Source organism: Bos taurus, chromosome 25 (genome assembly GCF_002263795.3).
Source record: "Bos taurus isolate L1 Dominette 01449 registration number 42190680 breed Hereford chromosome 25, ARS-UCD2.0, whole genome shotgun sequence".
NCBI classification, from domain to species: Eukaryota; Metazoa; Chordata; class Mammalia; order Artiodactyla; family Bovidae; genus Bos; species Bos taurus.
Window position 1 is genome coordinate 13,490,608 of NC_037352.1, and position 12,201 is coordinate 13,502,808.

The window sequence follows — 12,201 nt, forward strand, 5'->3', positions numbered from 1 at the left end:
AATGGCAACCCACTCCAGAGTTCTTCCCTGGAGAATCCCAGGGACGGGGGAGCCTGGTGGGCTGCCGTCTATGGGGTTGCACAGAGTCGGACACGACGAAGTGACTTAGCAGCAGCAGCAGCAGCAGCACTGTCTCTTAAGAGAACGTCCTACTAACTGTCAAGCTGTCTCTTTTAGAGACTGATGCTCTGGAGGAAGAATCCTACCCCCAGCTGAGGACAGACCTGGGTTATCCCAGACTCGACTGTTTCTGGGGCCCGCAGCAGATGGTCTCAGCTTGCAAATGAGAGACCTTATTACCTACCTCTTCAGGGATGCTGTCAGAGAAGGAAATGGCACCCCACTCCAGTACTCTTGCCTGGAAAATCCCATGGACGGAGGAGCCTGATAGGCTGCAGTCCATGGGGTCACTGAGAGTTGGACACGACTCAGTGACTTCACTTTCACTTTTCACTTTCATGCATTGGAGAAGGAAATGGCAACCCACTCCAGCATTCTTGCCTGGAGAATCCCAGGGTCGGGGAAGCCTGCTGGGCTGCCGTCTACGGGGTCGCACAGAGTCGGACATAACTGAAGTGACTTAGCAGCAGGGATGCTGTCAGAAATTATAGTCACTATGGGTGAAATACTCTGTACCATGGAAGATGTTCAGTGGAGAAGATACTTGGCAGCTAGTCTAAATTCCCTCGTGGCTCAGCCGGTAAGGAGTCTGCCTGCAATGCAGGAGACCTGGGTTTGATCCCTGGGTCAGGAAGATCCCCTGGAGAAGGAAATGGCAACCCACTCCAGTATTCTTGCCTGAAAAATCCCACGGACAGAAGAGCCTGGCGGGCTACAGCTCATGGAGTTGCAAAGAGTCGGACACGACTAAGCGACTTCACTTCTCTTCACTTCATCTCTTCTAAATTTCTTAGGGTATCCTGCTAACCTCTGACTCATATAAATCAACTGTGAAACAGTCTTGGAAGTAACTATGACCTACTTGCTTACAGCCAGGGCCAAAGCAAGGCAAGGACTATCTAAATTGAATACTGACTTTACTACCAACATGCCTATAAATGGGCCTCCAAAAAGATAGGTCCACATCCTAATTCCCAGAACCTCTGAATGCTGTCTTCTTTGAAAAAAGGATCTTAGCAGATGGAACTAGAAATTAGGTTAAGGACCTTACATGAGGACATATCCCGAACTATCCAAGTGAACCCTAAATACCATCACAACTGTCCTTACAAAAGAAAGAGAGAGACGGGATACACACAGAGGGGAGGCAGAGACCGGAGTGACACGGTGACAAGCCAAGGAGTGCCAGCATCGCCAGGCGCTAGAGAGGCAAGGAACAGATCCTTCCCAGAGCCTGTAGAAGGAGCACAGCCACAGCTATACCTTATTTCAAACTTCTGGCCTCCAGAACTGTCAAAGAATAAATGTCTGTTGTTTTAGGTCACCTGCCAAGCTTGGGGAGATTCAAATAGGAATCACAGGAAACTAAGATGATATCCTGCTAAGAAGGAGGCAGGCTGCTTAAACATATACCCAGGGACTGATCTTTTCTAACCTCTACAAATTGTAATGATAAACAAGTTATTAAGCTAGAGAGACACATACTTTAAAGTAACCAGAGCCAATCCAAGGCTAGAACAGGCCCACATGTAGACAGCTCTTGGGGGCCCGCAGGGCTAGCACACCACGTAGAGGTATGTGGCATGGCCTATGCCCACATCAAAAGTGGCCTTCTGATAAAGCCATAGCAGCAGCTTGCCGGATAAATCTTTGGGAAAACAAGGTTGCAAGGCAGAAATTAGATAAGGCAGTATCAGTTTGAGGCAAGCACCCCTTGCCTGGAGAACTCAACAACTGGTTTGGAAACAAGCACTAGTTTCTAGTCTTAAGAAGCCCCACACTCAAGGCTATTTTCATGTGCTCGAGACTCACCTTGTCTTTCACCTCTATGAAAACCAGGGTGCTCACTTTCGGGGCAATCAAACCAAGCCGACGCTGATTTGGGAAACCCAGGGTATTGTTTCAATTGATTAAGATCTCACTGGAGCAATGAGTTGCTCAAGAAGAAACAGCTCACAAAAGGACAAATTCGTAGACAGAAAAGCAGGTGAGAGGTTTACCTGGGGCTGAGGGGAGCAGGGGGATGGGGAATTACTGCCTAATGACCACAGAGTTTGTTTGGGGTGAGGAAAAAGTTCTGGAACAGATAGTGTTGGCAGCTGTGCAACACTGTGGATGTACTTACTGCCACTGAATTATACGCTTAAAAATCGTTAAAACGGCAAATTGTATGTTACATATAGTTTACCATAATTTTTTAAAAAATGCATAATGTCATATACCCCAAACCACTGAATTGTACACTTTAAATGGGTGATTTGCATGGCGTGCAAATTTATATCCCAATAAAGCTGGTAAAAAAAACAAAAAGAAACCACTTTCAAAAGGTCACTTAGTAAATGCTACTTCTTTACTTTCCTCTCCCAGTAAAAACCTACAACTAGAAATGCTGCCCAGCCCAAAGACTGAGATATGACCATATGCCTCAAAGGGGGAAATACAAAGCAAAAAAGACTTACATGCAAATCTTCTTGAGCACCAATGAGTTACAAGCACGCTTTATCCTCCTCTCCCTCTTTTTTCTGATCAAGGCTCATAACTGAATACAAAGCCCACCTTATAGGAGGCCTACAGTACTAAAGATATGATTATACAGTATTTTCTTTAAAAACAAAAAACTCTCCATTTGTTCCCAGCATTTGGTCAACAGAAGCACATCTTCAAAGTATAAATGTCCGCAAAGCAGTGACAAGCTGACTGAGGCCTACGATATGTCAGGCACTGTGCATTTTACATACATTCTCCCATGTCACTCTGATGGCAACCCTATCCAGTGGGTACCATCGTTCTCAACTACAGATGAGGAAGCTGAGCTTAACTTGCTCAAGCGGGTCCAGGTGTAGGGGGCGGGGCTGGGATTCAAATCCAGGTACCCGATCCCGGAGACCACAACTGCTCTCTATTACACAGTACCCTGAAGTGAAGCAGTTCTACCAGAGAAATTAACCAAGTGATTTTAACACGTGAAACGCATATGGAAACCCATTATGTTGAGCGCTGTGACACTCACAGGTAGGCCTTCCCAACAGCACAAACTGTGTTGCACCTCTCGTTTATGTTGTAAAGCTGGACAGCTCTTGGGGAAATTACTCTAACACTTAAAACAATGGAATGGCTTCCTGGTGGCTCAGTGGTAAAGAATCCACCTGCCAATGCAGAAGATGAGGGTTTCATCCCTGATCTGGGAAGATCCCACATGCCACAGAGCAACTGAACCCACGCATCACAACTACTGAGCCTGTGCTTGAGAGCCTGGGAACCACCAACTACTGAGCCCACAGGCCACAGCTACTAAGTCTGAGCACCCTAGAGCCCAGGCTCCGCAACAAGAGAAGCCACTGCAATGAGAAGCCTGAGCACTGCAACTAGAGTAGCCCCCACACAGCACAACTAGAAAAAGCCAGAGCAGGAACAAAGACTCAGCACAGCTAAAAATAAACAAATTAAATTATTTTTTAAAAAAAGAACCACAATGGACTTAATTGATACCCAAGCTTAACAGGATCTCAGTAAAGACATATTGGCTGCATCCCCCAAGATGCTAAAACCTGACAGCAATTGCTAGGAGGCTTCCCATGTGGCACATTAGTAAAGACCCACCTGCCAAAGCAGGAGATGCAAGAGATTTGGGTTTGATCTCTGAGTCAGGAAGATCCACTGGAGGAGGAATTGACAACCTCCTCCAGTATTCTTGCCTGGAAACTTCCATGGGCAGAGGAGCCTGATGGGCTACAGTCAATGGGATGACAAGAGTTGGACACTCTGTCTGAGCGACTGAGCACACACAGACAGACTGGCCTTGCCTTCGTGTTGCTCCAGCAACTTTTACTCCTCTGTATGAGAAGGGGCAGGCAGGACAGGAGAAGGTAAGCTGAGGGCTGCCCTGCAGGGGCACAAGTACTGCTCTCATGAAAGACAAGCAGGGTCTGCACTTTAGGACCCGTGGGTCACCCAGTGAACGACATGGTTCAACATGAAGCATGGCTGTTGGTAACCTAGACAATAAGTGTGGCTCACGTCCAGCACCAGCGAAAGGAGGTTCCGCACAGATCTGAAGTATTTTGTTTTTCTACAACCCTTCAGTTTAAAAAATCTCTCTGATGTTAAAGGTGAAGCACAGGCATATTAGCAGAAAGAACTTACTGCCCGCACATGATTGCTCTCCATGGAGGAAAAGGGAGAAGACATCAGTGTGCTTTATCTCAGGGGCCGTAATCATTCCTCCCACTCGCCACTTTTCACTGCTTTGTGTACCTACACAACCTTCCATAAATTGCTGGATTCATCTGCATAACAAAACTTTCTAAAATGTTTCAAATCAAAGCAATCTTGCTTCTATTATGTACCAATCTGACATACTTCATTCTCCTCTGATTTTTCTTAAGCAAACACTAAAAGGTGTACAGGGAAAGTGGATGTTTCACATTTGCTCCAGTTTTAAATCGGCACTTCAATCCATTTTCTTCTCTATCATGAAACTAAAAACATAAAAACTCATGCTGCTACGATATCGACTGTTTTGAATTCCCCAGCATGTCAAATTCTCTTGTACTTCAGGAAAGGAAAATAATAGACCCTGGCCACCTACTAAGTCTGAGGAACTATCAAAGTCCTTTTGCATCTCATATGACTTTTATAACTTACATAGGAGGGGGATAGTTCCAGTCCTGTTTTCACAGAGGAGGAAATGAACTGTCTTATCTTCAGCTTAGATGGAACACATGGCCCTGTCATCCTAGGAAGACTCCTGTTGAAATTCAGAACGCTGTGGGACTTCCTTGGTGGTCCAGTGGTTAAGAATCTGCCTTTCAATGCAGGCAGTGTGGGTTCAATCCCTGGTCCAGGGGCTAAGATCCCACATGCCTCATCACCAAGAAGCCAGAACATAAACAACAAAATTCAATAGAGACTTTTAAAAAAATTCAGAACACTTGTGTCAAGCATGACGCAGCTGTCCTATATAGTAAAGTGCAGGCACTTCTTCCTTTTTAATCCCACTACTTAGAGATTGGCCAAAATAAGATACGTGCTCATTTCCTTCCTCCTTCTAAGAACTGAGGAAAATCGAAAATAACCTTTCCCCAAAACCCTTCATAAAAGGTTATCTATTAATACAAGAGAGCTCAAGGGGTCTTGCAGAAACAGATGGCTGTTAATAAAACATAACACTAAAGTCTGATCATGTGCTTTCTGTCGTGCAATAAAAAGAATAAGCAGAGAGTATTTTTAGCTCCTTCCGGGCCTAAAAGGATTTGGCCAAAAGATCTTCTGTAAGTCCGGTTTTCTATGCATTGATGAAAACTGACCAAGGTCATAAAAGAAGGCAAACCAATTCCTGTGCAGAGAGCCCACAACACAGAGGAAGAGCACGCTGCACACAGCCAGTCATTAGCAGTGGTCTCAGCCCGATTTCCATCATTCAGCAACATTAGGACTTTCATTCTGAGTCCAAAAAGGAAGGGAGAAACATGCAAGGTGCCCAGGATAGGAAAGAGACAAGTGGTACCTTGCAAAGTCCTACTGGGACATTTCCCTGGACAAACTGGGCTTAGAAAGTGCCCTGTACTACACTCCATTTCTGCAATCTGCTCAAGCACCAACTGTCTTGGGATCTTCTCAATAGCAGACTCGGTAAAGCTTCCCCAAAAGAAACACCTAACACAGTCAGATGCTAATTTAAAATAATGCAGAAATACTGGGTTTATCTTCACTCAAGGTTTACTTTTTAAACATAAATCTTGTGAGAGCACAGCAAAATATTATTTGCACGTGTAAGTCATCTCATGTCCACCCAAATTGGTATTAGGGCTATGCGTGTTTGGTTAAGCTTACATTGAGAAAAGCCAGGTGCCAAAAAGAAGGCTGTGCGCCAAAGAATTGATGCTTTCAAACTGTGGTGCTGGATAAGACTCTTGAGAGTTCCTTGGATGGCAAGGAGATCAAACCAGTCAACCCTAAAGGAAATCAACCCTGAATACTCATTGGAAGGACTGAAGCTAAAGCTGAAGCTCCAATACTTTGGTCACTTGATGCAAAAAGCTGACTCATTGGAAAACACTAATCCTGGGAAAGACTGAGGGCAGGAGGAAAAGAGGGTGACAGAGGATGAAATGGTTGGATGGCATCACCGACTCAGTGGACACAAGTTTGAGCAAACTCTGGGACATAACAAAGGACAGGAAAGCCAGGCATGCTGTGCTCCATGGGGTTGCAAACAGCCCAACACAACTTAGTGACTGAACAACAACAAAAACAAATAAACCCTCAGAAAAATTTAGAGTCTTCTAAAATCAACCGGTTGAGATAATACTGATAGCAATTGTTGGATGTCTTTTTACAAGAGCAATCTTGAAGAAAAGTAACAAAATCAAGGTTTAGTATCATAAATGAAACTTGCATTTAAGTAAGAATGAGGTCAATCCCAGGTGGTGCAGTGGTAATGAACGCACATGCCGATGCAGGAGATGCGTGTTTGACCCCTGGGTCGGGAAGATCCACTGGAGGAGAAAATGGAACCCCACTCTAGTATTCTTGCCTGGGAAATCCTATAGACAGAGAAGCCTGGTGGGCTACAGCCGAAGGGGCCACAAAGAGTTGGACACGTCTGAGCAACTGAACATGCACCACTTACAACATCAAGCAACCGATTTTCCCATTTTCTTCACGGGTTCAGAATGGGCGGCTGTACTTAACCAAACTAGTCCGATATAGAATAAAAATAGTCCTTATTTTGCACTTTAAATCCTGCTAGAATATTTTTTCCCTTCAAAGACAAAGAAACAATTCTTCCTTCACAGATAGGGAAAAATAGAGAAAAAAATCAAACTGGGCAAGAATTTTCAGTGCAATATCACAGGAGGATTCCTAAACCTCAACTATTTTTGGTATGCATCTAGGTTTTAGCAAAAAAATAATCTGAATGGACACCAGCCCCATTTAAAAGTGAAGTTATGTGTTTACTGCCCAGTTCTTCTGAGTAATATCTTCGCACATAATTAGCAATACTAAATTGATTTAGAAATATATAAAGTCTTATTTAAACTTTTAAAGGGCTTCCCTTGTGGCTCAGCTGGTAAAGAATCCTTCTGCAACGCAGGAGACCTGGGTTCGATCCTTAGGTTAGGAAGATCCCCTGGAGAAGGGAACACCTACCCACTCCAGTATTCTGATCTGGAGAATTTCATGGACTCTATAGTCCATGGGGTCACAAAGAGTTGGACACAACTGAGCAACTTTCACTTCACTTAAACTTAGAAACCAAAGCCTACTTTGACTGCTCTTCATTTTGGCCACACAGATGACTGATAAACAAGAGACAGCCTCTATCCACCCCCATTTGCAACCATCACCTGACTTTATTTGGAGCTGATTTTAGTGCAGAAGCAGGATTGTTGTTTTAAATATTTAAATGTCAGTAAACATCTCCCCAGTTGCAAAATACTGCTGAATGACAAACTTAACATCACATGCGTAAAAATGCCAGAAAGGCCACAATCCATATGCATTTAGTGTCACTCACAGGTTCCACGGTTGATGCCATAAGAGGTCCAAAGATTTACAAAGATAAACACTTTCCCCAATGTAGAGTTAAGGGGTTAGAAAATCCCATTTTGAACTGGATAGATAGCAAGAACTCATTTTCCATGGTGGCAGAATTCATTTTCCATGCAGAAAAATTCAACTTAATTTTCAATATACACTACATTGTTACCCAGTCCTCTTTGAAAGATTTTTTTTTTTGACGTGAAAAATGTTTTTGAAAAGTCAAACACATTTACCTCTGAACTTCCACAGAAAAGAACAAAGAGTTAAAAAGGAAGAAGCCACAGGATGACAGAATTCACTAACTCAGACACACAGATTCCAAGCCTATAGGAATCCAGATGTTTGGAATTAACTTCTGACTGCAGCATGGCACCTATGAACAAGCACTGTGATACCAGAATTTATACAGACTCTGGAGGAGACAGCATTCTTACTCAGGAGAGCACTGATAGAAATGTAAAACGCCACATGTAAGGAAATGATGTCACCAAGTCGACCCTGAAATGGCTCTCGCAGAAGTGGTGAGTGATGTGGGCTCCCACTTCTATCTGGCTCACCTAAACCTCCCAGAACCAGCCCTGCGAAGAGCACTGGGGTAGAGACGAAGGCTTGGGGCCCTGGCACAAAGCCATGCTGTGGCCAGCTTGATGATTACATTCACAACTTTAGTCTCAACTGTGCCAAGAAAGCACCAGCCTCACTTTGAAGTAACAATCTAGAGATTCTTTGGAAATGCTCTGAAAGTAGACGTTTCCCTGCAATCACACTGACTTCCTCCAATGGTGAAGGTGCAACTTCACCGGATCCATTCAGATGAGAGCTCGGGATGCAATGACCATCAAAACTGCTCCACAGGTTATCTCAGAAGTCATCTGTGTAACCAACATCTTCTCAGAAAGGACATTATTTAATTAGGTAATAATGCACGCATGAATAATCTCACTCGTAAAGCCTGTTGGGGTTAAGTTAGGTCTGACTGTGTACACAGACACATACACAGAGACTCCCTCGTGGGTCATTTAAATTCTGAAGCCACCCGTCCTTTGTCTTAAAAGAGATGTGCTACCTTTCATAATGTTGTCTTTCTTTTTTTTCTAGCAAATATTGAATACATTCTTTTCTAAAAGGTCAATTTCTATTTTTCAAAAAGCATCTGAGTCACCAGCGATGAGAAATGTCTTATCTAAAAATGCCAAGAGCTCCCAGTCACCCCTCACTGACATCCCAGATACTGGGCTCGTCCACCAGCAGAGGATGCTGGGGCACTGGGACTCTGATTACTTACTTGTTAAAAAAAGGTTCGATGAGTTTTGATCTGGCAGACACATGACTCTTTGGAGGACTAAGAAAAGAACCTAATGAAGAAAAGAAGCAGAATATCACATACAGTCAAGGAAAAACAAAGCCTGAAAAAAATACCCTGAAATCAACAGTATGGTTCTGCAAGGGTAAAATAAGTGTTCATGTGGACCAAGCACCACAGCCCCAGGTAAGCGGCTGATGGTTCTTCCTGCGCACTCCCCATCCCCCCTCCCAACCCCCTCCCCCTCCTCCCTCAAAACCCTCCCACTTCCTACTGGGTGAGTGGATCCCAGGGAAAGGGTAGACAGGGAAGATCCCCTCTGGACCATGTGTGTTGACAGAGACAGGTACAGTGTGTACCTAGGTAGTTGGCCATGGAGATGAAACACAGTCCTGTGATATAAGCATCATAGCCTGCCTCGTGGAGCTGTTCAGAAGCCGTGTCATAACTTGGAAAGCCTTCTGCACTTTCTAAAGAGAAAAAAGAAAACATAGTCTTCCCAAGGTCGTCACAAATTATGAAGACTGGTAAGCATGCTGCCCTGCCAAATCCAGATGTCTGTGCGGCAGAAACACCCTAAATAAGCAAAAAGAAAGCTATCTCCTTAATTCTCTCCACACGAGATCTTGAGATAAGAGAGTCACTGAAAATGAGGGCTTTGGTCTAGACTAGAGAAGTATCTCGGTTACGTTATCAAAGACTCAGCCACACGCCTCCCAACTGCATGCTGTAGGATGCTATTTACAACCATGCATAACTCACTCCTGTGACCATGACTCCTCCTCTGACTGGGATGCAAGGGGTATTTCAGAGCAGTGGTCCCCAATCTTTTTGGCACCAGGGACCAGTTTCGTGAAAGACAAATTTTCCACGGGGGCGGAGGTGGTCTGGGGATGATTCAGGCATATTACGTTTATTGTGCACTTTATTTCTATTATTATTAAATCAGCTCCACCCCAGGTCATCAGGCATTAGACCCCGGAGGCTGGGGACCTCAGAGCAACGGCTAAGAGCATGGCCCCCGGCGTCCACTGTCTGAGTTTGAATCTTTGCTCCATCACTTAGCTGCTATGTGATCTTGAGCACGTTGCCCGCTCTGGGCCTCCACCATGGTAGCAGGGCGATGACAATCAGAGCTCCCTCGTTAGGCTTTTGGAGGATCAAATGAGCTCAAGTAAGTAAAGCTCTCATGCCACGTTTGGTACGTGGTAAACACTCTGTAACTGTTATCTGACAATACTCCAGCTCACCCTCCCCAAAAGCCAAAGACTCCCATCAAGGTTGGCAGCTCAAGTCAACAGTGTCCTTCACTATGTCTCCGAGCTCACAGATATAAAAATGGAAAGCACAAACAAGTCCAAAAACAGATCAGAATTTGCTGTAACGCTGCCCTTGCAACATGGCACCTCTTCATGGGAGAAACCGTTTTATGACATGCCTCTCTGGTCACAGCGATATGCACAGATTCTGAGAGAATGAGCTTTACTGAACCTGCTTTAGACTAAACTCTCCTTACTGGAATATTATATGGAAATAACGGGATAAAACTGTAACTCATAAATAGTTCTTTCCTAGAACTATTTTGTAAATGAGTATCAAAAAGGTTATAACAGAATCAAAAGCATGAGTGGAAATTAACAATGAAAAAGCTATAATTGTTTTTATATCAATACAATGCTCTTTAAGCAAGAATTCTTTAACCTCAGTAAGTATCAAATATTAGATTTTAAGCTTAAAATAAAAGTCTTTTAATATGATAGCCAACTAAGTCATGGCCTCTACTCTACCACCAGCTGAAACACTTATTTCCAAAATCAATTATTTCCATTATACTGTCCATTATATTGTTAGAGGGAAGGTCTAGGTTTTCTCCCCCCACCCCTTTCTTAATTCCTTTTTTGGACTATTCCAGAAAGGAAAGCAAATGACTGTCATCTTGGCTGCTTTAGTACCTTCCACTGTCAGTTTCTGAGCCATCAGTCCCGTCGTCAATTTCTCAGGAAGCTTGCAGGCTACAGCTAGTGGGATGTTGATTATGACACCAGCAGCATGACTGAGGCCAAGGGGAACCAAGGAAGCAACTAACACCTGAAGGTTCACCAAACACAGGGGTGGGACCATGGCCAGATGTGCGAGTATCTGCACACCTGAGAAACGTCCCTCCCTCCTCTGGTTTTCCTCACCACTGCTGTGCAGTGCCTAAGCTACCTCTGAAGGAGGCAGAGGTGGAGCCCCCTCCTTCCTCATCTGTAAACCCAGTTCTTGGGCTTTCCTGAGACAAAAAGTATATTTTCACTCTACCCCTCACAATTAATCACCAGCTTTTTGTCTTTGCTTAAACCAAAAGGAAGACACATAATGTTTGGGACAATTCCAAGCATTAAGAAACAAAAAGCCCTGAAGATTCCATTGCTAAACTTCTCAACCAACAGGCTACCCAATCCTACCCGTGCAAAATAGAGGTAGGATTAGAAGATCATCTTCATTCAGAAAACAGCAACTCAACCAAGGGTATGAGCAAGTTAATTCAGCCAAAATTTATAAATGTACAACATATGTAGTTTCTAAAACAGTTTTACCTTTCTTCTATAATAGATATCCATAATTATCATTTAGAGTGTGGAGCTTTCTGGGATCGTTTATATTCTTACCAACTTTAGGAGGGTTGAAAGGTGTCTCTTTTAACCGCTTTTCCAATTCTGCAAGGGATGTGTTGTTAATGATATCCTACAAACCAGGAAACACAGGGAGGAGCTGTCATCATCTCAGAGATTCACGAAGAATCAGGACCAAAAAAAAAAAAAAAAGTATCTAGTGCTGCCCCCTTGTGTTCTTTAAAGAAACACAGGAGTCGTTCTTCTCAATAAGAGAGAGAAACCACAAGTTTAATTTCCACCATATGGGAAGTACAGTCATATGAAAAGTTTTTACAGATGTGTTAAGTAGCTACAGACCTTTGGCCAGAAAGCTATACTGTTCTGGCATTCATTTCACTCAGCCATATAAACTCACTTCAGAAAGAAGCAAATGATTATATTTTTACCTGAATTCTCTTGATTAGACTATATATCCAAAATATGTAAAATAAGGAAAAGGAATGAGTGTATGCATCTGTAATCTATTCAAAAATTCACTATATGTTTTAACATTAAAAATTTACAATCAGAAGGAAAAAACTCCCACAATTCCACTATGCAAAGACAACTGCTATTCACATTTTGACATATTTATTT

At 43.4% G+C, this 12,201-nt stretch overlaps 1 protein-coding gene across 7 annotated transcripts in view; it reads right to left on the reverse strand.

Annotated features, from left to right (window-relative positions):
- PARN (poly(A)-specific ribonuclease) overlaps positions 1–12,201 on the reverse strand; it is a 179,357-nt gene that overhangs the window by 127,555 nt on the left and 39,601 nt on the right. For all 7 annotated transcript variants that reach the window (XM_024984912.2, XM_010819307.4, XM_010819306.4 and 4 more), the window contains 3 exon segments: positions 11,620–11,695; positions 9,328–9,438; positions 8,951–9,020 (listed from right to left, as the gene is read on the reverse strand). In XM_024984912.2, coding sequence (XP_024840680.1) covers positions 8,951–9,020; positions 9,328–9,438; positions 11,620–11,695 — 257 coding nt within the window.